General features: G+C 37.0%; 1 protein-coding gene across 2 annotated transcripts in view; it reads right to left on the reverse strand.

Annotated features, from left to right (window-relative positions):
* Nucleotides 1-25,765, reverse strand: part of LOC146533242 (uncharacterized) — a 70,741-nt gene that overhangs the window by 1,736 nt on the left and 43,240 nt on the right. The window contains exons 38-69 of one of the 2 annotated variants that reach the window (XM_085196291.1): nucleotides 25,311-25,538; nucleotides 24,814-24,949; nucleotides 23,636-23,747; nucleotides 22,915-23,121; nucleotides 22,677-22,797; nucleotides 22,097-22,287; nucleotides 21,870-22,008; nucleotides 21,405-21,597; nucleotides 20,483-20,681; nucleotides 19,820-20,035; nucleotides 16,349-16,510; nucleotides 16,077-16,188; nucleotides 15,277-15,533; nucleotides 14,247-14,380; nucleotides 13,455-13,617; nucleotides 12,570-12,713; nucleotides 12,151-12,253; nucleotides 11,330-11,481; nucleotides 10,724-10,924; nucleotides 10,038-10,218; nucleotides 9,229-9,341; nucleotides 8,698-8,845; nucleotides 7,821-7,928; nucleotides 7,145-7,296; nucleotides 6,937-7,061; nucleotides 3,752-3,924; nucleotides 2,654-2,810; nucleotides 2,203-2,300; nucleotides 1,709-1,857; nucleotides 1,126-1,308; nucleotides 799-947; nucleotides 209-321 (exon numbers count right to left, since the gene is read on the reverse strand). In XM_085196291.1, coding sequence (XP_085052417.1) covers nucleotides 209-321; nucleotides 799-947; nucleotides 1,126-1,308; nucleotides 1,709-1,857; nucleotides 2,203-2,300; nucleotides 2,654-2,810; nucleotides 3,752-3,924; nucleotides 6,937-7,061; nucleotides 7,145-7,296; nucleotides 7,821-7,928; nucleotides 8,698-8,845; nucleotides 9,229-9,341; nucleotides 10,038-10,218; nucleotides 10,724-10,924; nucleotides 11,330-11,481; nucleotides 12,151-12,253; nucleotides 12,570-12,713; nucleotides 13,455-13,617; nucleotides 14,247-14,380; nucleotides 15,277-15,533; nucleotides 16,077-16,188; nucleotides 16,349-16,510; nucleotides 19,820-20,035; nucleotides 20,483-20,681; nucleotides 21,405-21,597; nucleotides 21,870-22,008; nucleotides 22,097-22,287; nucleotides 22,677-22,797; nucleotides 22,915-23,121; nucleotides 23,636-23,747; nucleotides 24,814-24,949; nucleotides 25,311-25,538 — 5,019 coding nt within the window. Of the gene's footprint in view, nucleotides 1-208; nucleotides 322-798; nucleotides 948-1,125; nucleotides 1,309-1,708; nucleotides 1,858-2,202; nucleotides 2,301-2,653; nucleotides 2,811-3,751; nucleotides 3,925-6,936; nucleotides 7,062-7,144; nucleotides 7,297-7,820; nucleotides 7,929-8,697; nucleotides 8,846-9,228; nucleotides 9,342-10,037; nucleotides 10,219-10,723; nucleotides 10,925-11,329; nucleotides 11,482-12,150; nucleotides 12,254-12,569; nucleotides 12,714-13,454; nucleotides 13,618-14,246; nucleotides 14,381-15,276; nucleotides 15,534-16,076; nucleotides 16,189-16,348; nucleotides 16,511-19,819; nucleotides 20,036-20,482; nucleotides 20,682-21,404; nucleotides 21,598-21,869; nucleotides 22,009-22,096; nucleotides 22,288-22,676; nucleotides 22,798-22,914; nucleotides 23,122-23,635; nucleotides 23,748-24,813; nucleotides 24,950-25,310; nucleotides 25,539-25,765 lie in introns of those variants that run through there. The other variant, XR_014878646.1, reaches the window with a different exon arrangement.

Consider the following 25,765-nt stretch of genomic DNA (forward strand, 5'->3'; position numbering starts at 1 on the left):
TCATTTACATAATGAGATATAATAATATAGTATACTAATATATAAAATACTTTTTTTAAAATAAATGGCCACTATGCTTTAGTTCACAGTTACCTCTGGCACATAGAATGTGTCATATGTTATCATAAATATACAATTTTTAGTTATTTTAATTTGACTATGCGCGTGACGCAACAGGTATACACTATAGTATATTACAATAGTATACCTGGTCAAGGGAGCTCTGGTTGACGGTGTAGTCGTCTATATCGCAGCTCATCTGCAGCTCCGCAAGCAGACGGAATATGTCACTTAGTTCTGTTACTACTTCTTTGTCATTCACTAAAAAATGTTTTAAAAATATATATAATGTATCCATATTCTTTCGAAGTATCGATTTTTTCTCCACCTCATATCCTTTCTTATTTTTTGTGACAAAAAGCTTCACAGTAGTTGAAACCTAGTGTTAAAAACACTCTGTTCTTATTAAGTAACTTCTTCTTCTTCCCAGAGAAAATAAATTTAAATATTAAATATTTCATTCCTCCGAGTATGCAGGGACACAACTACATTGGTGATTGGTAAATACAATATGTATAAAGAAGAAAGAGTGCATACACTACTATTACTATATCACATATTAAAAAAACCAAAGGACTTTAGAACCAGCTCTTTGTTATCCGATTTTAGCAATCAAAACTCACAAATATTTTAAATTACGTCGCTTATATTCCGAAAGAGTATGAGTATGACCAGAATCCGTGCTCTCATAACTCGGTAGTACTCTAAGTAGAAGACTAGTATTTTCATATAACTCACCGACACAATGTAAAGGCAGTAAAAAGTGTACTGCAGCGTGGTGCAGCACGCGCAGGACGGCGTGAGGCACTCTCTGCCTCACCGCCCGCCACGCCTCACGAGCGCCGCCGCGGCGAGTGCGACACGCCACTATGTAGCCGCCGCCAAATCTGCGCAAGAAGATATATCTTTTATGTATTTTTTTCAGTTGCCTGCATTTGTCATTCTATACCTCCTAAACGGCAGGGCTGATTTGGATATCAGTTTATATTTATATTTCAGCGATAAGTCTTCTATTAAGATTATTTTAATTTCTTTAAATTGATAAAATAAACAAAAATCCCTCACCGTCTGAGACAATCATCCAGAGGAGCGACAGCGACCAGTCTGCCGGCTTTCAGCAAGGCCACCCTGTTCGCGACGCGGCGCGCGTCGTCCAGCGCGTGCGTGGAGAGCAGCACCGCGCGGCCGCCCGCCACGCCGCGCCCCACGCCGCGCGCCACGCAGCGGCGGGACAGGGGATCCATGCCGCTGGGACAATGAAATTCAATGCATATTTTGCTTTGTTGAGTCAAGATTAGAAGAATAAGAATACATTGTAAATGGTGAAATATTGTTTTTATGAACATTTTTAAGATCGAAATATATGTCTAAGCAACAATATATTAGTATTTATTTGGCATCCCGGGGAAATAAAAAAAAGTAATTCCTTTTCATCATCATCACAAATTTTTTTCTTGATTGAGTTCAGCGTGTTTTACGTAACGTTCACCAGGTAGACAGAGTAGTCGGCCTGCATGGTTGGGGCCCACTAAGAGTCATACGGTTCGTAGACATACCCCCACTTACTCTTCATTCCTACTCATAGAGAATGGAACCCACAACCATCATATTTACAATCAGATGGCCTAAAATATTACATTATAGTAACCTGGTGGGTTCGTCCATGAGCACGGTGTGTGCGCGCGACATGAGCGCGAGCGCGGCGCACAACTTGCGTCGGTTGCCGCCGCTCAGCGCGCCGCAGCGCACGTGCGCGTAGGTAACCAGTTCAAACGCGTGGAGCGTGCGGGATATCACCTGGAATGGGATTATATGATTACACTTTAATGATGAAGTGAGACGATAATTGGATGTCATGATGTCATGATGAATAATGTGAGAGCCTGTGGACTAATCACCGGCAAACGTCGGAACAAATGGCAGAAGAAAAAATGGCACTACGGCGTTATGACAAATCATTTTATATAGTTATAGTAGAGTGTCAGCAAGATACACGGAGGGCACGGACTAAAATATATATACTACCTGCCAGTTACCAGAATAAGAAAATAAAAATATTAAATATTTCATTTTTCCAAGTGGGAATTGAACCCTCAACCATCAGCGATAATTTTTTTGGCAATTATCTGTGGAAAGACATACCTTATCTCTATTGTCTATACCACGAAGCATACAGTAAAATATCAAAGTCTCCTTCACTGTTAACAGCAAGTCTATTGCGTCGGTTTGAGGACAGTAACCTGTGACAGAAAAGTTTTAATGTGTTAGTATATATAAAAGTAATTTTTTATTTGGGTTTTAATTACATTAAAAATATAACATAGTACATACAAAACAAAAACCCAGCTTTGTTGTAATTAACTTTAAATACATTGTATTAGAGGCCGTCGTGGAACACGGTCACAAGCGGGTGACTGTGACGACTGACGTGACGGTTGTGGGATCGATTCCCACTCGGGGAAATGAAATATTTAATATTTTAATTTTATGGCTTTGGTAACGAGGTAAAGCGCGACGTTAATTTTTCCTTACGGGACAGATGCGTGCAGCTAATAACTATTTACAACTAATTATACGACAAAACTGCACTCACTAACATGTCCCCTACACAGCTCCCGCCCAGAGCCACACCCGGCGTGGTGGGTGCTGCCGCTCAGCCACACGCGTCCCGCAGTGGGACGCAACTGTCCCGTGAGGAGGGAAAATGTTGTTGATTTGCCCGCACCGTTCTCGCCGAGGAGCGCGGTACACTGGAAAATATATAACACGTATGTTAGACACGAAATAAATTGGATTCTATTTTCTGTATGGCTTCATGCTGTATCTGGTCTTGGTCTTCTCATCTGGTTACCATAGCAGGGTAGACTAATTGAACCTAGTGTTTAAAACACAAGATACTTCCGTTCCCCAATTTCCGCCGAGTTCTGGAGGCATTCCAAGTTAAGTAATGGAACTCAATGCCGCAAATTCGGGGTTAAAATTAAAATATTATACAATTCCATCATAATAAGCACTTTCGAATCGTCAAACCAATACACCTACGAACCTTATGTTTACGTAGGTTTAATTGTACCCCCACTTTAACTACGGAAAATATTTTAAAAATATGGTCTGGTTTTAAAAATATATTATCTGATGAAAGTTTTAATCTACAATCTATATATATATATAAAAGGACTTGTCCCCACTGATTGAGGTAAGACGCACGCACAGCCGTAACCGCTGTGCGTGAAATTTGAAATTTGGACAGATGTTTACTTTCATAATCTGGACATCCACTAAGAAGGGATTTTGAAAAATTTTAAACCTAAAGGGGTGAAATAGGGGTTGAAAGTTTGTATGGATTTTTTTTGAATCGCCACCGATTTTTACTATATTTGAAATTCAGACTCTTAAATAGATTTCATTGAACACGTGTTTCGTGGTTTATTTTAATTCACCCCCTAAGGATGCAAATAAGGGGTTGAAAGTTTGTATGGAAAAATCTTTAGATCATCACCGATTTTAAGACTCTTTAGAATATTAGAATTTACCACTGAGGGAGCAAATAAGCAGGCGAAGCTGCGCGCGTCCGCTAGTAATATTATAAAGCTGAAGAGATTGTTTGGTTGAACGCACTAAACTCCAGGTAAAAAAAAACTTTAGCTATACGTAATTTAAGAAAATAATTTTCTATTTAATAAAAAGTTACCTCTCCCGGCGGCAATCCCAGCGTGAGTGAATGCAGAGCCACCTGTTTACCATACATCCTTCGGAGCCGCAATGCTGAGCATACGTCTCCTCTAAAAGAAAGACTGTCTGTTTTGTTGAAACTTGAACGTTTGAGCGAACCGTTCTTTATGATGTCCTCAGTGTCTATAAAACCTGGGGTAAATTGTTAGTATCAATTATTATTTTGTATTACTGTATCCCGCACACAGCAGGGTAGGTCACTTTCCGCCGAATTTTGGAGGCAGTGCGTGTTGAGTGGCGGAACTCAACGCCGTGCTTTGCCTCGACACCATGGCAAAGAAATGGAAATATAAATATTATTTTTATAATGGAGAATAATCACTAATTTTAAATTCTAGCTCATCGTATTGTCTTTTAAAAACAAAAAATACTTGTGAAAGAATTATTTTGATACGTCTATTAGTTTTTGAGATATTGTCCTTTAAAGTAAGCGCGCGACGCGAGATTCCGTCGGGCCGTAACCGACTCGCGTGACGTCACAGGTCTTGCAAAACTCGCTCGCTCAGTTCGTCTTCGTTCACTCGCAGTTCGCGCTCTTCTTTAGCTGGCGTTCCACCACAAATTTAGTTTCGTTTAATAAATAATATATAGATATATTTTTAAAATCTTTTTTTTTCACATACATAATGTAATAGCGAGCATTGTATTTTAAGATATTGAAGTTGTTAGTAGATTGATGAGAGATTGAGATAGAGTTGATAGTACTTTGTCAAAAAAACAGTTCTATCCTGCTCGGTTTCATGGCGTGTTGTACCAAAATCTTTAGCTTTGATTATTTTTATTGTAGTATCGATACTAGAAAGCTTGAATTTTTTCCAACAACACTTGGCTTGGCTTGGGCGTTACCACAAACTTAATCAGTACTTTAATGGAGAGACTAATCAGAACTTTGATGGAGGCATACAAGAAAAAAAAGAAGAGCTCTGCATTAGATTTGCGGCCTTTTTAGATTTGCAGGAGGCCTTTAACTGTGTGCCTCGTCAATGTATGTGGAGGGCATTGCGATCCAAAGGGATCCCTGAGGCCTATATTGAGATAATCAGAGATATGTACCACGATCCCGCTTTGCGATTCGCGATCGTTAGGACTGCTGTTGGCGACACCAAACCCTTTAGATTAGGGGTAGGGGGTTCACCAAGGCTCGGCTTTTAGTTCGTTCTTATTTATTGTAGTGTACTGTCACGGCTCACATCCAGGACCAGCCTCCATGGCTGATGATGTATGCCGATGACATTACACTCATTGAAGAGAAGCAACTAATGCTGGAGCGTAAAGTGAACCTTTGGAAGGGTGCGCTTGAGAACGGCGGTCTTAAACAAAATGTGTCGAAGACCGAATACATAGCCTGAGGGAGCCCGAACTCGAGCACTGTCCTTATAGGTCCTGAGCCAGCCGTTAAGTTGGAAAAGTTTCAAGTACCTTGGATCCGTTATGCATGAGTCTGGAGGCATCGATCACGATGTCCATGGCTGGATAAACGCTGCCTGGGCCAAATGGTGGGAGGTTATTGGTGTGGTCTGCGACCGCAGAATACCACCCAAGCTCAACGGGCTGATATATAAGAGCATCATCTGACTGGTTCTATTATAAGGCAGCGAATGTTGGCCAGCACTATCTCGGCACGCTGAGAAGCTTCACGTCACGGAAATGAAGATGCTGCGGTCTGACGCATTCGAGGTAGTCTTGGGGTCCATGACGTAGCGGATAAGCTCCAAGAGCGTGGCCTAAGATGGTATGGCAACGTTGCGTGCCGGCGTAGGAACTATGTCGGATGCAAGTTCCTTGCTATGTCTGTCTTGTCCCTGGAGCTAGACTCCGAACGCCCAAGAATGCGGTGTTTGGATGTCGTGATGCAGGACATGAGTGCCAACATACGCCGGGATTAATGCCAAGAAAAAGAAGACTTGGTTGTAGTTGTTGAAGACTCGTCGCTTCGACGATGTAGCCCATTACAATCACCTCTGCTGGCGTCACAATCTTCGCAGATTACGTATAAACTTATTGCTTCTTTTCATTGCATTCTAAGCTTCAATAATATAGTTTAATACGTGCGCGGTGTTCTGCTGTAATCTACATTTGGCAATACATACATAACCTACTCTTTTAACTTATACGTACGCAATAGCACGCAATAGTACGCATCATGACCATAACTCTCTCTTGCCGATCTTCAATAATCACAATAAAAATAATATTCAGATATACATATATAAAAATATTAAAAATCTACATTAAAAAAAAATTGTGCAAGCTCAACTTACTGCATGAATTTAGTTATATTATTATTATTATATTATTTTCACTTATAAAACAACCTTACTACTTTGAACTTGAATAAAAAGTTTGGTACTTTTAACGCAAATAGCGTTACCTACAATATGAAACTAGTTAGGTTAGGTTACATTACAGTTTTAAATAAATAATTTCAAATAAAATAACGTAAGATAGTTATTATCTATCATTACTAGTTAGACAACAAAACTTACCTTCGCATTTTTACTCATCGCATTTCTGCGGCGACGAAATCACTATTTTCCGATAAATAATCGGCAGCCATAAATCCATCTATTACAGGTAGGTTATCCGATTGACATTTTTCGAATCCTTCATCCATTTTAATCAATTGTATTAACACTAAACACAAACGAGTAACAAACAAACAAAGTACTGCGCGAGATCTCCTATCACCGTTGGCGACTAGTGAGTTTTGCCAGACCTGTGACGTCACCGCCGGCCGCGGGACTGTTAGCGGCATTTGAAATTTTTGCAAACTTCAAATGCCTGTAAAATCATAACTACTTGGTTATTTTTAATGAAACAAAAACTAGTGTATTTGTATACGTAAAAACTTTACTGTAACGAACTTTGAAGCATTATTTCATACCTATTACCATTCCTCATTATTAATATTGTGGTTCGATCCCCACTAGGGCAAATGATTATATTTAATTATTACGTGGCTTGTTTCGAAAATTGAACATTTACACAGTAGCGTGAAGCTATAAGAGATAAATGTCATTAAAAACAATAATATTTAATTTATCTTTTTCTTCTTTTTGCTGTACAAAAAGAAGAAAAAGATAAATTAAATATAAAATAAAGAAATAAATAAATATAAAGGTAAATTAAAAAATTATTGAGTACCTGCATTAATATTCCCGATGGTACATAATCGTAACGGCTGCATAGCCGCGAGCACGCGTCTCTCCTCCGCGCGCACGTCCTCGGCTACTGCCTCCTTTTCATTTAATATTTTTTCTTGTCTAAATCTGTCAAGTCAATTATATTACGTATTAATCTATGTACTCTTGATTGGTTTGTCTCGTGTACGCGCTGATCTCCCGACACTCACCTAGTGATCATAACATCAAAGCAATCATACTCCAGTGCGAGGTTAACGAGGAACAGCAAGGTGCCGACCGCCAGCAGCGCTACGTAGTGATAGCCCACCACGTTCTCTGATAGCGGGTCGCGGTACGTGTCCATGCCAAATTGACTGAGCACCTGTATATTTTTATTTTTTTACTCAAAGACGTATTATAATTCATTACTTCGTTTCTCATTCCAATCGTAAAAAGGATGCATTTAACATAAAATGGCATGCCCTTAAATAGAATTGTATTTGTAACTATTGAAAATGTAATTCGATTTGTGTCACAGGTTCATTATAATTTCGTGTACAAAACAATACATTTTAATGTAAGATTTTTTTTTACTTTATGCATATAGCCAGGTAGACTGAGGAACCCTAGCGTTAAAACATTTACTTTTCGGATCCTGCCCAAATATTTTTTAATCTATGCACCAAACGTGCGAAATTAAAATAGGGATCCGAAGCCACAAATTCGAGCTTATAATCAGACGCTGTCCCATACCAATCACATTGACCTTAATTATTTTGAATATATTATAATATTAAATCATAAATATGGTGTGTGAAATCCGATATTAAATTAAATACCACAAAGTATCCTTATTTTTATTATATTATAGACCAAAATAAATAAACATTGTATATAAGAGTATACCTCAGCCTGTATAGTGTTCTTAGCAATTTCCAGCAGTCCATCCCCGAGCGCGAACTGCGGGACGAGGAGCAGGATCTTGTGGAGGACCCATCGCACGTGGTCGGTCTCCTAATAATACAAATGTAACTTAATCGCATTTAATTGATAACATTGTGTAACAATAACAATTGTCACTGGCATTTGTTGTTTCTGTTCAACATTGTTTTCGTATTCTTTTTTTCATATTTTAAAATATTGATTACATATGGTAAATATGATTATAAGAGAATATAGTCAACAATTTATTAAATATTTCAAATTTGATCAGTTTGATATATGGAGACATAGAAATAGTTTCATTTATTACAAATTATTTTTATTTATTGAAGTGATGTTCTTCTACTTAAGAATAGAAAAATATTTTAATTAATAAAACAAATCTGTACATATACTTATCTTAACATAAATCATTCAGATTATATCTTTACATTTTTTTAGCTTTAGGCAGAGAGAACCTGGAAACCTAGTGTTAAGGCACTCCGTTTCCCATTATCTGCTGAATTCTGGACACATTGCGTGTTGAGTGTCGGAACTGAACGTAGCGCTTTGTCTCGTTATCAGAGCGAGAAAATTAAAATATTAAATATTTAAATTCCCAGTGTGGGAATCGAACTCACAACCGGTCGCGTTTACTGGCCTCACAATTTCTATTAATTCAGATATAAAAATATAATACGTGAATAGGGCTGCACTTAAAAAAAAATGTTTAGATAAAAAAAGATTGCACAGATAATGAAAATCATTTTATTTAAAGCTTTACCTAACTAATATAGTTATTCAGTTAATAAATAGTGTTTCAGTGGTTTTACTTAAAGCAACAACACGTATACAAACTCACATCAGAGTCAGATATAACGTCCAGCACGAGCAGCAGCGTGATGCCGGCGAGCCCCGCGAAGGCGTTGCCGCAGAACAGCAGCATATTGGCGAGGGACGCCTCAGCGAAAGCCTTCTCTGCGACGTGGATTAGAGAACCGCAGGCGAAGCTGTCACATATTGTATATACTATATAACATTCCATGAAAGTTAACTTTCCGTAAGTTCTAGTTAAATTTCAATAGTTTATATTGATGTTAGTATAAATGAGTCATAGTAGTTAACACTAAAATGTTTTTAATTGAAACTTCACGCTGTACCCTTCATTATAGCAGGTTATGCAGAAGGAACCTAGTGTGAAGTCACTTCGATCCCCGCCTCCCGCAAAATTTACAAGGAATTGCGTGTTGACTGGAGGAACTCAACGTCGCGCTTTGCCTTGTCACATGAGCGAGGAAATGAAATAATTCAATAATTCTTTCTCCCGAGTGGGAATCGAACCTACAACCATTTCTAGTTACAGCTGAGCTGAGAAAGATAACAATAGGTTTACCCATATAGCAATATAAGTATGCAGATAGCGGGCAGGTTGTTGCGCGCCACGAACACCGGGAAGTGGAAGATCTCCATCACGGACGCTGTTATCACCATGTTGATTACGATTACCTATAATTTTTATAATTTCTTTATTTCCTAATTTCATATTTGTGTGTGTGTAAACAGTAAAATTTTTTAACCAATTCTAAAACTTGTTGTATGTATAGACATGCCTTGTGTTTCCGTAGTATACGTGTATATAATAAAATTTCGCAGTGTATTCTAAGTTTGCCAAATTCTAACAAGTAAAGCTTATTACACTGTACAAGAATATTTAGAAGATAAACATGTATGGAATTAATGTCTATTGTATGTCATGCAGGATAGCTGCCAGCAAATGTAATAATTAAACTAAGTATACCATTGATTTTGAAAAGAGCAACTGTTGAGTTTCTTGTCGGCTCTTCTCAGCAGAACTGCCTTCCGAACCGGTGGTAGCTTTTTGTTTATATGTATTATATGTATGTATATCATTTGACGATTCAAAAGTGCTTATAACAGCCTACTTGAATAAATAATATTTTAAATTTTAATTTTATTTTGAATTTCCGATGATTAAATTATTTATTTGTGTCTTCTTTATTATTATGATATGAAAACGTTTTAATACGTACTCTTATTATACAGTTCATAAAATAAGAACACGTAAAGTTTTTTCTAGCCTGGTAAGCACACAAAACCTAATGTTTTCAACACTTAATTTTCCACTTTTCTCGTTACTCTCTCCTGAATTCGAGACATTGCATGTTGTGTGTTGGAACTAACCCCCAGGTCCCACAGCAGCGCGGTCGCGGCCAGCAGCGCGGGCGGCGCGGCGGCCAGCAGGAGCAGGCGCCGCCGCCCGTCGCGCCGCGCGCCCACCGCGTACAGCGCGCCGCCCGCGCTCGCCAGCGCGTACGCCAGTAGCACCATGCCCGAGATGCCCGCGTCCGCTATGTGCTGGTAGCTGGGGAGAGGAAGATATGCTTGTGGGACTGACACTACTGACATTTATATTGAACTTGACTCACCAAAGTGCATAATTGAAAAAACAATGTTTAAAGTTTTTTTTTATTTAAACCGTAAAAATATTATAAATCTCACCAGAAGTCGTAAAATCCTTATTTAAGACGAAATATATAATTTCATTTCTTACCGCCATATGAGAGAAAACTTGAGTTTTTTTTAGCTTCACGCTATATTCCGCAAATAGCAAGCTAAACAGAAGGAACCCGGGAACCTAGGACACTGCGTTCCCAATAATATAATTTTGTATCCCACTTTCCCCCAAATTCTGGAAACACTGCGTGTTGAGTGACTGAACTCAACGCGCTTTACCTGGTTACCAGAGCAAGGAAATCAAAATATCCTCAAGTGGGAATCGAACCCACAACTGTCAAGTTTACAATTGCACGCCTGTGCCCCTGCGCCACGACGTCCTCAAACCTGTGATTAATATATCATAAACTTACACAGTATCCTTATTGAGATTCTCCTTAGATATTTTCAACGGATGTGAATACACACTGAGGGAAGCTGCGGGGCGGCGCGTCCTCAACACCGCGTTGTATAGGGCCGAGAGCGAGGCGGGTAGGGCGTGGTGGCCCTTGTTGTTGTACCAGGCGAGCAGTACTGTTGAGGAGTTGCGTGTGGCTGTTGTGTAGCCGGTGTACCTATATAGAAATATAAAAATTAGTTATTTTTTAGAAAAGTATTTGTTTTAGTTTTTATTTAAAGTTTTACTTAGTGATGTCTCAAGACATCTTGAGACAATTGGGCATTTGAGGGTTCAATATAGAAGTAAAAGAATATTTTTCGGTTCGGGCCGATTCAAATACGGAAAATATAACTATTTAAAAATTGGTACAATCAAACTAAATCTGTGCATTTTTGGGATAATAAACAGAATTCGGTGAAAAGTGGGATAAGGAATTGTCTCAATGTGAACGTAGTGTTAAGACACTCCGAAAGCTACCCTTTGCCTATTCTGCTATGTGCGGAATACATAGAGCGGGATGCGTACAAATTGTTTGTACAATTAGGGCAATTTCAATGTTAAAAGAAATCACTTTTTTCACCTTTTCTCTATATAAACCTGCTGTGAATCTACCAGCCACTGGTTAAGGGTGTGGACGTCAGGAACCAGCATCAGCTCTGGTCTGTTCCAGTCTATCTTCTCATCCAAATTGCACTGTTGGATGGAATCCTTGCATGCACAAGTTGGGAAATCCTAGTGAAAAATGGAAAGAAATTGTAAATTGTTTCGCAAAGTCGTTTGTTCTTTTTACTTTTAAATTTAATACAAATGATTTAAGGCGAAATATTTTTTAATTGTAGTCAAATAGAGAGTGTTTTGTTATTTCCATTTTAAATGAAACCACAGTTTTAACTACAAACACAAGAGATTTTGCCAAAACAGAAGAAGTTATTTTTTCAGACATAAATCATCAATAAAATTATTGTTGTAAAATAAAACGCAATTTATTAAGAATGACGCACGCACACGCCTCATTCACGAAATCGAGTCGTAGTTATTGGCGGCAAAGTTCAATGTTCTTTAACCTGTAGTACTATTTTTGTAGTAGTAAGTGTTTATGTTATTGATATCTATGCGTAACTGCTTCACACGAAATACTGTATGGATAAACATCGTACGTGCTGCTCCCGTAAAAGGAGCCCAGACGCTTTTATATAGCCTATATAAAATATGTAAGCACAGAATTCTTTATTGTAAAATAATCTAATATTAAAATCAAATTCTTTGTTTCATTTAGTTTTAAGAACCATATAAAATTTCAGTGTATATACTATAGGAAAAGGGGCGTTTAACTTAACAAGAACAATAGCTATAAGAACTCTAAGAACTATAGTTTCATATTTTATATAACTCATAGCTTACCTCCTTTGTTAAGTTTCTATATTGTTTTCCATTTCTCAAGTTGTCTAGTATTTGTTGAGCAAACGCAGAATCATTATTGTTGGAGTATATGGACGGGTGTGAGCTGGAAATTGTTAGAGATGTGTCATGTTTCTTAAATATTATGGCTTAGTATAGCATATCTTAATTATTGTGAAATTTTAAAAAAAGTATTACAATGAACCTAGGAAGGAACTTAATGCTTCAATAACTTTCTCTAATAGTACATTTAGATAAAATATGTATGAAAATTGATCAATAATTTACTCGTACTTTGCACGTAATTCTGAACTATTTGCAAAATGTTCAAAGAATTTAAACCAAAAACCGTTTTAAACAAAATTCTATATATCGTATCAAATGCTATATATGAGTATTTCATTTTTCTTACTTATACTTACACGGCAAACGTAGTAGCATTTTCATATAGATCGGTGGTGAGATTCAGCGCTATTTCTGCATCAGCTGGAGGCCGGATAGTGGAGAATGCCATTGCTACTGCTAAGAATATTGAAGGTAGCGCTATCACGAGGAAAAGGAGCCATCTGGTGAAAGAAAATTAAGACCTTATATTAATCAAAAAATATGTTAACTAAATTTTGAATTATGACGTGACGCTTCCCATTCGAGGAAATTAAATATATAATACTTTCGTTTCCTTGCTTAGTAACGCGTAGCAAAGCGAGGCGTTCAGTTCTCAACACGCAATGCATCCAGAATTCATGGGTACGTGGGGAACTGCTCGTCTTAATGGGAACGACAATGGGTTTCTAGGTCTCCTTTGCTATACAGGGTGGAATTGTCAGCACCACTTTAAATTAAACCACAGTTTTAACTACTCTATAAAAGCCTAATATAATTCGGAAAAAAAAAATCCCAAAAATGAAAAAGTTATTTTTTCAAACAAAATAAATAATAAAATTATCGTTTTAAAATAAAACGCCATTTGTAAAGTATAACATAGGCACGCACACACTTACCTGTCAAATCGGAAACGTCGCATACGTATGTGTGCGTGACACGAAATACAGGTATGGATAAAAATCGTGAAATGAAAAAAAAATCCTACGTCTAAACTGTTGAGGTACCTTGATTATTTTTTTTTATTCTGGGTTTGAAATATTTTACCCTATATGCAGTTTCAGTAAAAGAAGCGCTGCCTCTTCCACCCTGTATATGGGATACAGCATGAAGCTAAAATAAATAAAATTATATAGATAAAAGTCTACATATTTCTGTACATTAACTATAATATTTCCAAAAAAAAACTAAAAAATATAAATCACCTATTCCTCACATAATGCAGGTACCGTGCGTACATTAACGCCTTAAACTGTTGTCGTAAAGTGCCTTTTAAAGGTCCCGCAATCGGTACCAGGGGTGCGTTGGATATACTTGACGAGGTATCAGCTGTGTCAGCTCTGTCTGGTATTTCTGCTACTAGTATTTCTGGAACGTATGGTAATTAATGGTTATATTTATTTATCAGTTTGTTTTGTTTAATTCTGTGCTAGCCCGCTTCCCGCACACAGCAGGGTAGGCAAAGGGAACCAAGTAATAAGACACTCCGTTCCCCACTTTCTGCCGAATTCCGGAGGCATTGCCTAATGATTGGCAGAACTCAACGCCGCGTTGTTGCCTCGACACCAGAGCGAAGAAAATGGAAATATAAACGTAAATAAATATTTCACTTCCTCGAGTGGGGATCGAACCCACAACCGTCGCGTTACAGTCACATCCTTGTGCCGCTGCCCCACGACGGCCTCTAAGAATTAAAGAATTTTATATAATTAAATAAAATTGTATTAAAATTTGTATAAATGCCACTCAACACGTAAAGCCTCGGGAATTCCACGGAAAGTGTTTTAACATTCCCAGGTTCACTCTGCTTGCTAATGCGGGTACAGTGTTAAGCTAAAAAAAATATTTAAATAATTCTCTATCTTTATCTTATATTTTGTGAGTTTTGTTGTCATTTTACCATGATCAGAAAAATTAAAATCTAAGGAATAAATGACCGTATCTAACAAGAGTATTGACATGGTGGTAAAGGGACTTAGAGTAGAGTTCATACACACCCTGACTTCTTCCACTATCGTGTTGCGTGCACACCGCATGGAACACCTGCTCTAGGCTGCTGCAGTCCAGGCTCATGCTGCGGTAGGCCAGCGACAAGCGATGCTTCTCCAGAGCTACACTTAGATCCAGGAAGCTGGTGATAGGAAATACAACTTTATAAGCAGCAGCAGCTACGCTTTTGTAGCAGTTTTGAATATAGCACAATTTAATAATTAATATATTGTCCAATACGAGCATGTCCAAGCTTTAGAAAATTACAATATACCCATGATTACATGTCACTGCTTTTTTGAACATTAAAAAAATATTTCTATTGAGATGATATAAGAATAAATATGTAGAGGTTTATACATACATACATTATTTATATTTGGGAAGTATGTAACAGGGTTAACGGAGCGTTAGCTGCATTGATGAGACGGCGAAACGTCAACACTGCTGCACGTTTAGCCGTATACAATGCTGTTTTGGTACCGACGCTGTTATACGGCAGATGTTAAACGTGAGTATTACAGAAGAAAAATGAAAGAAAGATGAATGCAATGAGATGCGATCTCTTCATAGGTCATGCCGAGTCAGGTTAGTTGATAGAATCAGCAAAGAAGAGATGCAATGATTGGCAGGTACTAGCGAGGATGTCACTGTGAGAATGAAGAAAAATGTGCTCAGCTGGTTTGGTCACGTCGAACGAATGATTGATGAAAGAATGGCAAAAAAGATTTATGACAGAAAAATGAGTGGTAAGAGAGATGGGGGAGACCTCGGTTGTCCTTTGAGAACACTTTATCAAAGATACTGGAGGAAGGTCACGTAGAAAGCATGACGACCCCCCGGAGGGCATGTATGAAGAGGTTGATGACAGTGGGCGAGGCGAAGGAGGTATGTAGAGACCGTAGCATTTGGCACTCCTATCTCCCTGACTACTCAGCTAGGGATAAAGCGTGAAGCTATGTTTGTACAACATATTTACATGTTGAATATTGCCTATTTTTTAGAGTATACATATATGTATATAAAAAAACAACTCACTTATTACTAACACCATCAGCGTCATAAAATGGTAGATTAATTTCTACTTCTAAGCCATTAACATCAACCACGTTAGCATTCTTAACCACACTCCTGGTCACTGCCACTAAGCTTTTTATTTTTTCTTCTATACACACTTCTTCATTTCCACTTTCATCATGGATACTTCTAGGTTCTGGATACATGACGGTTAATTTATAGCCTGTACCGAGTGTTCGTTTGATTTCTATTGGAGAACCGGTTGTGTGTATACGACCCTGTAATTAAGTTAATTGTTACTATTTTTATATTATATAAATAAAAAAGAATTCTTATTAAAATAACGTATATGAAAATAATAAAGAATAAGAAAACAATTGATTTGCAGACGTTTTAACTTATAATTTATCAATTCATAGTTCTATCGAGATAATTATTATATTTTATATACTAAAATTTAAATTTCTAGTGTCATTATATCTTCATTAATTGTACAACACGGTAATTTATCCCTATAAACTTTGTGTGATATGAGAGCATTTTTTTATCCGTGTTGTATAATAGTAATAGGTTAAATTTCAAACAACTGCAAAATTCAAATGAGGTCCTTGTAGCACAGTGTTTCACTGTGACAGTTGTTTTGATCCCAACTCAGGGTAATGTATTATTGTTATTTCTCTGTTGCAGTAGACAAAGTATGGCGTTAGACCTGCTACTCAACACATAGTGTCTTAAATTCAGGTAGAAACCGGAGAATGGACAGTCTCAACACTAGGTTCTCTCTGCACAAAAGCTCAAATGATTCAAGGTCATTAACTTACCTTGTGCATGATGACGATCTGGTCGCTAAGTAGTTCTGCCTCATCAAGGTGGTGTGTTGTCAGCAAGATAGTTCTGTTCTCGCGCAGCTTCATTATCATTGACCAAATGTCTCTACAATATATTTTAAATTAGTTTTACATGTAAAATACGTTTTCATAAAATTTGCAACAAAAAAAGTTGTTACACGTTATACTTATTTGAAAATCAGTTGTTTTTACAACCTCGGCATAAGGATCCTAGAAATTAAGCAGATATATAATAATTTCCACACCTCCTGGCTGAAGGATCAACACCAGCAGTGGGTTCGTCTAGAGACACCAGCGCCGGTCGTGCTACAAACGCTAGCGCCACGCACAGACGACGCCGCGTGCCGCCCGACAGTCGCGACACTGTACGGCTACCCAGAGAGCCCAGACCCAGTGCCGATTCTAATCTGAGAAAAATACATAGATAGAATTACTTGTCAATATAATATGTAATATTATTAGCGCACTCGTGTAAAAAGAGGGTAGGTTTAAGTGAAAAAGACAATAAAAGCAGTGGAATTGTGTCAAACGGGAACAGTTACCTGTAGACGGAAGCCCTGATTGGAAGGTATCTAGTGTGTAGTGTGTAGTGTAGTGTTGTTATTGAGTAATACATGTCACTTATTGTAATTACGTGGAACCTCTATCCGAGTACGTTGGTAATATGTAGACGGTATGTATAGTGTTTTATTAAAAACGCTAACCGCTTCCGATTTCTAACAATATATCGTCGGTGCGCCTGCCAAAACCGTTATGTGTATTTTTTTGATTTTTTTTTTATTCGATAAATAGCATTAAAATAGTACTCTGCATAGCCTACAAAAACAAATATATAGTATTTCCGCCTGGAAGTCGATTTAACAAAATCGATATGTGCACTTCATTTTTATTTTTGGCAATGACAAATTCGTTATGTGCAGTTATGACCCAGCAGCAATGATTCGATGCGGAATGTTATTACATTATGTAATGTAATACATTAAGGGGAACCGTCACTCGAGCCTTGTGCTACAGATTTTTTTGGTACAGAACTTTTGGAGGATCAGGTTGAGTATGTCCCTTCCACTTCTACCTTATCGGTATATAATGGGGCAGAGCTCAAATCTCAGCGACTGCCGATGGAAATAGCAGATTCAGAGCGAGCAGGTATAGTATTGGTTGAAAATACGACTTATTTGTACATAGATAAAGCTACTGGAGAATTTGTAAGCCGGAAGTCAGCCGAACTCGGAACTGGTCACTTCATACTAGATAAACAAGCTGGAGAAAATTTTAAGGAGATGGATATTGATGAAATATACAACAATAAAAAAAGCGCGACTTTAATACGAAGCAGAGAGTACGTACTTAATACAATTGTAGAAGACACTTAACTAACGATACTTTTAATACATGGGTTAAGCAATTGTATGCCACCAAACCAGGATCATCTTCTGAAAGTAAACCAAGAAATCCTTCTTGTAAGTCAGCTTCTGTAAGAAGCCTGTGAGAATGGTTTTAGGCTTATTGCTAAGAGTTCAAGTTTAATCATTACTGCAGAGCAAGTGCACGACACACATGTTTGAAGTACACAATAAGTATAACATTTAAAAAAAACCGACTTCCACTGGATCCCATAATTAGAACATAACCAAACTCTCATCAAACTATCCTTGAAGTGTATCCTTTCCAATAAAAAAAGAATCATCGTAATCGGTTAGCATGATATTGAGTTATTCTTCCATTTGCTGCGCACATACTTAATGCAAATTTAGACTTATATGATTTTGTCATGGATAAAATTGTCAGAAATAGACCAAATCAAAGTAAAGACCAGTCAAAAGTTCTGAGGTAACAAATATAAAAAAAATACACTCGACTTGATAACGTCCTCTTCACTGAAGTCGATTAAAAAGTGAAGAAAGAAAAATGAGGAGGATACAATAAAGAGAACTATTTACATTAAATTGGAAGCTGATAAAGTTTTAATTTGACATGTGCACCGTATTCAAAGAAAATTTGTCACTAGAAGAATATGAGGTACACAAAGAAAGAAAAAGCATACCAAAACAAGAAGAACGCACATTTTAGAATCCTCTAACATGTCATTGATAATCTGAAGAAACAGCGTAGGGGACAGCGTTCACGGGCATGTACTCCAAGCAAAAACCGTCAACAGTTACCTTGAGGCTGCACCCAGTGAGAAAGCTAGCGATCCACTTGCATAAACTCTCGGAAAGCCATAGGATGGAAGTATTGCAAGGAGCGCCTCATGCCACACGCGACCGAAGACCTTCGCCATGTCCAAACTAACTGCCAGACCCTATTCCTTGCTTTCAATAGCCGTAGCCTACCGGTGGATTAGGTAAACCAGAAGGTCACTGGTTGAGCTACCATGGCGGAAGCCATATTGACTGTCGTTAATCAATCAGTGATTATCCAGTTAAATCAAAAGCTGGCCATTGATAATGCTCTCCATCACTTTCAAGAGCCAGGGTGGCAATAGGCCTGTAGTTAGATGGATCGGAACCATCGCCTTTCTTGGAGATCGGGTGGATAAGAGCGCTCTTCCACAAGTCTGGGACTATACCGATTGAATAAGAGTGCCAAAACAGACCCATTAGCACAGGTGACAGCTCAGGAGCACTAAAGGAGAGATGTCATCTGACCCAACTTGTGGATGACCAAAGAAGACAGAGCTCGCCTAACAGCTTTTTAGCTGAACTTAATTTCAGGCATTAAGCTCTGGCACGGATTTGCGCGCGGCTCTTTTCCTTGGTCATCCATATTCGAGTTCGAGGCAAAGAGATGTACTGTAGTAACGATAAATACGTCCATGTATATGTGCGGCACGAAAGCGAAGGTGTTACTTAAATTTAGTTTTAGTTATCTTGATAAAGTTTATTGCAATACTTATTGAATTCGCTTTTTATTTACTTCAAATTTACCTAGTTATTTAAGGGATAAACATTAAAGGCTTGGTCTATCTATAAACCTTTCCTAACCACTTTCTAACAACCCTTCGAGTTTTCTATTAAACATTTTTTTGTTAATTATTTTTAGTATTAATAACCATAGGACTAATATAACGTACCGTACTGTTTTATCGTTATCAGATTAACCATTTTCACGTGAAAAAGCGCCAAACCACAATTCCTTACGTTTATCATTACTAATCATTAGTATACATATTTGTTTTAAGTTTAATACATTTTTGTTATCCTCATAATAACACTAAATAAATCCGATTATGTTCTTTTACAAAACTGATATGTGCATATTTTTCACTTGTAAGAAATGGTGGTTACAAGACAATTCTGATATGTGCATCAAAATGGTTAAAAAAAATTATTACAGATGAAGGGTACATTTTATCATTTTCGCTTGTATCTCAGTTCAAACATAATATATTTTGTCACTATACTGCATTTATAATTTTTTGATAAAGCTATTATTTAATAAATAAGATAGTTTTTTGTCTCTCCTGAAAACTTGACTAAAAACACATAGCGGTTTTGGCAAGCGCAACGACCATATAATATTTTATTATTTTAACAATCACCCTTCTTCATTATTTCATTTGCGTTTCTCGCACTATGAAACTAAAGCATTAACAACATAACAGCTCAAGTAATCAAGAGGACAAAATTAAATAATAATTACATTAGTTACCTACTTCAAATCGTATCTTCAAGAAAAATCACGGTAATTTCTCTCAAAATATATAAATATCTTACTTATCAATTTCATCTTGTAGTTCAGACAAGCGTCTCCCGCTCTTCAGCTGCGCGTACAGCGCGACGTGCTCGCTCGCCGTCATGTACTCGAACAGCACGTCGCGCTGCGGACACACGCCGAGGCGGGCGCCTGCCTTCTTCATGTCATCGTCATTGTCATCTGTGCGGATTATAACGTGGCCTTTTGTCGGTTTTAGCATGCCCGTGAGGATTTTGCTGTTGGTTAAACATTTACAATACAATAAAGGAATTTGGTAATTTGATAATTAGAGTAATGAGTATGTCTTTATTGTTAGTTGTCAAAGAAAACAAATAGAGAAAGTAAAATGTTCAAAATAATAATATAGAATGAAGTATATCCTATCCTCCTAGTGTATTTTTAATATTCTAAAACATACTTAAATTGAAATAAAATACATAGAAATATAATCTAGCAAGACTTAGAAACATCGTTGGCTTTCGAGACATTTATACATTTTAAATCAAACAATTTTAAATTATTATTAATTGCATATTATTTTGGTAGTATGAAATATCTACTACATAACTATACGCTTCGTGCAATTTATAGTAGTCTGCGGTCACATTGATTGAGTCCGTGGTCTGCTTATGACAAGCAATTTAATCGGATTTAATTTAAAATAGTTTAAATTTCAAACTTACATAAGCGTAGTCTTTCCGGCCCCATTGTGTCCCAATAACGTAGTAATCTGTCCCTTATGTAACTCCATGGAAACGTTATCGAGAGCGAGGTATGCGCGTTCAGTTCCCGCGTCGTATATTTTACTGACACCCACAATGCTGACACCCGCCTTCTCGCCTGATGCGGGGCATATTGTGATGTTGCTTTCGCTTTTTATGCCTGAAATAAATTTATTTTTGTTACCAATGCAGGTGGCAACAGGGCACAAGGGTGTAACTGTAAGCGCGACGGTTCTTTGTTCGATTCTCTCTGAGGAAACATTTAATATTTCATAGGGAGTATTTAATATTTTCATTTTCCCGTTCTAATAACGACCAACTGACCAATGCCCCGCGAAAAGTGGAGAACGGAAATGTCTTGATCCCATTCCCAATGGAGTGTCTTAGCACTAGGCTCGAGGTTCCATCTGCCTGCCATGTTATGAGCGGGATACAGCGTGAAGCTGTATACGAGTATATATTACAATATTTTTAATTTAAAACAATAAAGATTTAGTTAAGAAAAAATTACACATGAATTTTTCTAAAATATAATAAGCAAGAGTTGATGTTATAAGAAATAGTTAAGGCTACTGTTGTACAATTGGATTGCATTTGATTATTATTAACACAATGGTTGAGGATTGGATTCTCGTTGGCTTCCTACCGCGGAATAAAAAGATTCTCGTGACTGTAGAAAGTCCATACATTGCGTAGAGGTAAGTAACCAACTAACCCTTATAATAGTGAAAAAATATAGTATGTTTTATCTGTGAAAAATCAATTTAAAATAAAATAGTTTATCACGAGAGTCAATATGGAACAAAATATAAATTGACAAAGTAATTCCAATATTTTAAATTCAAAACAATATAAAATAACAGCTACTCTTTAACTCACTCACCATAAAACCTGTCCACAACGTATCCCACGACCAGCATGAGGACACCGTCTACCATTATCATGATACACATCATAGCTATGCTCATGTCCCCAGGTGCATCCCACAGGTGCTGCCATTGCGCGCCAGAACCCATGGCCTCGAGTCGAGTGACGAGGAGGAACGCATAGCAGAGGGAGGATGACATTGAGAGGTTCTGTGCAAAGATACTCGTAGATATGTTAAAGAGAAACTAATTAATAACAAAAAAGGCTAACGGTGTATCTAGAATGAGTAGGTGAGAAAAAAAAAATATGAGCACAAAACTTACGTGAAATTTTCCTTTCAAGCTCTTAATTATAACATCTTGACAGAGTAGTTATAGTAGAGTAACTTCACTTGCATTGCTTGTTGAGTAGTAAAAATCAACGCCGCGGCTTTATACCAAATATGTATCACAATACTATAGGAAAATCTAAAAGTACTCACAACCAATATCTTAAGTGGGCTACTAAGTACTGCTTCCAAAGACAGTATGAGTACGAAAGGCATGAAGGTGATGAGGTAGGCGATGCCCGCCACCACCGCGCCCGAGCTCGCCGACGAACACAGTGTTGACATCATGTAACTGTGACAAAAAAAAATTGCTATGGTTGTTCTATATTTAGAGCGGAGTGACCTAAAGGCAGGATACAGCGTGAAGCTAAAAAAGTTACCAGAAGGCCAGCACAGAGAAAGCGAAGGCCAGTAGCAGCATATACAGCATTGCTGGGTCACTGCGGGGCAGGACGCCACCGGCGCACAGCACGCACAACATGCCGGCCGCCGCCGCCGCTAGCTCCAACAGTGTACACGCCGCCCAGGACAGTGAGTGGTAGTGTAAGTTTACCCCCATTACGGACATTAACTGAAAAGTAAAGCATTTGTTTTATTGTAATTAAAATACAATATTATAAAATACAATAAATATTGAAATTTGTATATGTATACTATTAAATATAGCTAATATTTCATCCCATTTAATTTAATATTTTCGCGGCATTAGCAAGAACACTTATGTTAATGAAATTGATGTTGTATTAGAAAATAACGAGAACTAATTCTAAGTTATTAAAATTGGACTGCATGTATTAAGTCACATCTGTATATTGATTGATTTACACAACTAAAAATAAAGTTCAGTAAAATTCAAGATGTTGAGTAGCTCCTTTCAAGAATTATATTTTAGAAAAAGGATAAAAAACGTTAAAAATTAAGAACATCAGCTTACAAAGGAAATAAAAATTTAAAACATACCATGGTATTCCCAGACTCCTTGTCAGCTACTATAAAACGCACGGCAGAGGACACCGTGAACAGCAGAGAGAAGAAAAATGCTATTATTAAAGACTGTGATTCGTATAGAGATGTTTGGAAACTGCAAAATTAAAAAATATTTTAAAATTCTAATTCTGATGATAGAAGGCCACAAACACGTCTATAATTGTTAGAATATAGTAATTAACAATATCAAATAACTTATCATATCACTTACAAGTCTCTCCTATAACAAGGGTAAGGCGCTTGTTGCGTATAAACCTCCCAATCCTCTTCCTCATGACTTGCTCTTTTCTCCACGTTCTTATAGTCATTGGTGGTGACCTGTACGACAGCTTTGCTTATCATATCCTGTATTTGTACGAACCCGCGGAAGTATCTCATGTTTTCTAGAAAGTCTGATTCTGGGCCAGGAGTCCAGAGGCTGCAGGATATTTTAAGAATTATAATTAGGTAACCTTTTATGGGTTTCTTTGCGACGCCTTTAATATGAAATATATGTCAAGATTTCGACTTCAAATTAAAGACAACATCAAATACAACCGAGTATTATACAAAATCACTAACTGATTTCCAAACAATTGCTGCTTAAATGCAGTTTTAGGTTAGAATAAGAAAGAGAAGAATAAGAAGTAAAATGTAAGCAACAAGTATAAATGTATTTACGTGGTTTATTTGTCGAATAACAACGTCAACCTTCTTGTACAAAGTAAATACTTAAAAAAACCAGCTTCACACAGCCAGCTTACCTTGTGAACCTTAGGGCACCTAGTGAAAACGAAGTACTTTAAATACTTCATTTCCCACTTTCCATCCCATTTAATAATTGAGTTTTGATTGGCAGAATTCAACTTTTAGTACAACTTTCTCGACTTCTCGCTTATTTAATAATATATATAACAAAGTATATCTGAAGTAATTATTGTTTGCATACTCACTAATTTTTCAATCTCTTAGTAGTAGGCACGTTGTTGATGTCCATACGTATTTTGTACTCAAGGTTCAACGGTATTTCCCTCTGGTCAACACTCATATTCATGAAAACCAAGCCTGTTATATTAATAAACAACTCAATTAATATTGTTAAAAGATAATTTTTAGAGATTACACTATTTCTAGTTCACTATGAAAATTTACATAAAGGATGATCCGGTTTATATTGTTTATCTAGGGTTGTACATGCCCACAAGCATTTTCTTTACTATTACTCCATGAGGTCTAGTGCACTAGAAGTATTGTTTTTTTATGTGTGTGTTTTTTTTACGGACGCGCGCAGCTTCGCTTGCGTAATTAGGGGTGAATTCTAATAAACCACGAAACATGTGTTCAATGAAATATTTTTAAGAGTCTAAATTTCAAATTTTATAAAAATCGGTGGCGATTTCAAGATTTTTCCATACAAACTTTCAACCCCTTATTTGCACCCTTAGGGGGTGAATTCTAGAAAATCATGAACCACATGTTCAATTAAATATTTTTAAGAGTCTACATTTAAAATTTTATAATAATCGGTGGCGTTTTAAAGATTTTTCCATACAAACTTTCAACCCCTTATTTGCACCCTTAGGGGGAGAATTCTAGAAAACCATGAAACACGTGTTCAATTAAATACTTTTAGGAGTCTGAATTTCAAATTTTATAAAAATTGGTGCCGATTTAAAAAAAAATCTATACAAACTTTCAACCCCTTATTTGCACCCTTAGGGGAAGATTTCTAGAAAACCACGAAACACGTGTTCAATTAAATACTTTTAAAAATCTAAATTAAAAATTTTATAAAAATCAGTGCCGATTTAATATTTTTTCCATACAAACTTTGAACCCCTATTTCACCCCTTTAGGGTTAAAATTTTTCAAAATCCCTTCTTAGTGGATGTCCAGATTACGAAAGTAAACACCTGTCCAAATTTAACGTTTCTACGCACAGCAGTTACGGCTGTGCGTACGTCTTACCTCAGTGAGTGAGGACAAGTCCTTTTATATATATAGATTAATGTTTATCTAATCACTACCTACACGTGGTACTTATTTGTTTTATTAGTTATTTTTCTTTTGCTATGACTTACTTCTGATAAGTTTTAAATTAAAGAGTGATCGCCACTTAGTCGGATCTTACCAGCAGAAAATTCCCCCAGCACGGCGAGTCTTGCAGCTTCTAAGGCTAGTGCTCGTTCATCACTGTACGCCCGAAAGCGGTCGAGGCTTACGCAGTGGAGTAATTGGGACGCCTGCTGCAGTAGGTGACCTAGAGCCTGGAAGTAAGAAATATGTTTTCTAAAGTTTTATCTCTTTATTATTTTTATTTTATCTTTTTTAGATAGTGGCGTTGAGTTGCGCCACTCAATACACAATGTCTTAAAAAAAATAGCTTAAAGTGGAGAGCGGAGTGTCTTAACACTAGCTTTCGTCTGCCTACCCTGCTAAATGATTGATACAGCGTAAAGCTGGAATAAAATTCTGTGATTCAGACAAAGATTTTAAATCTTTAAATTAAAATATATATTTTAATTTATACTACTTATTAAGTTACTTCAGTACTCATAACATTTCTTCATTTAAAATAATCAAGAAGTTACATAAGTCATACTGCAATATGTTATTTTATTCAAATACCTTGGTATCACCAAAAGTAGCAAACATATTATCTACATCCATATCAGGTACTTTCACGTCACCCATGATGCTTTTTCTCAATTCCTCATATCTTGGGGATGACATTATGTTTATCAGTGCATCTAATCCATTTTTATGTGACGTCAGTTTGTTCACTGAAGGGAAGGAGACGGCGAACGAGTGGATTAAGTTGACTAGTTTGGCAGTGGGCTCGAACGTTAGGTTGGCCTGGAAAAGAAGTTTAGTTTATAAATTAATAACATCTATTAAAAAGACGCTGTTAGATTTAAGCGTAGGATTTTTCAGTATTTTAAGGGTTTTTTAGCAAAATGCAGGTGTGGTTTTGTATTTATATAAAAAAATAGGAAAGCATAATTAAATTGGTGCCTGTTCCGTTCTATGGTTTAATATTTTTTAAGCAATAGTAATACAAAGTTTCATTTTACGTAAAGATT

Source organism: Heliconius melpomene, chromosome 13 (genome assembly GCF_056956725.1).
Source record: "Heliconius melpomene rosina isolate 202511_hmr_F chromosome 13, ASM5695672v1, whole genome shotgun sequence".
In the NCBI taxonomy this organism is placed as follows: Eukaryota; Metazoa; Arthropoda; class Insecta; order Lepidoptera; family Nymphalidae; genus Heliconius; species Heliconius melpomene.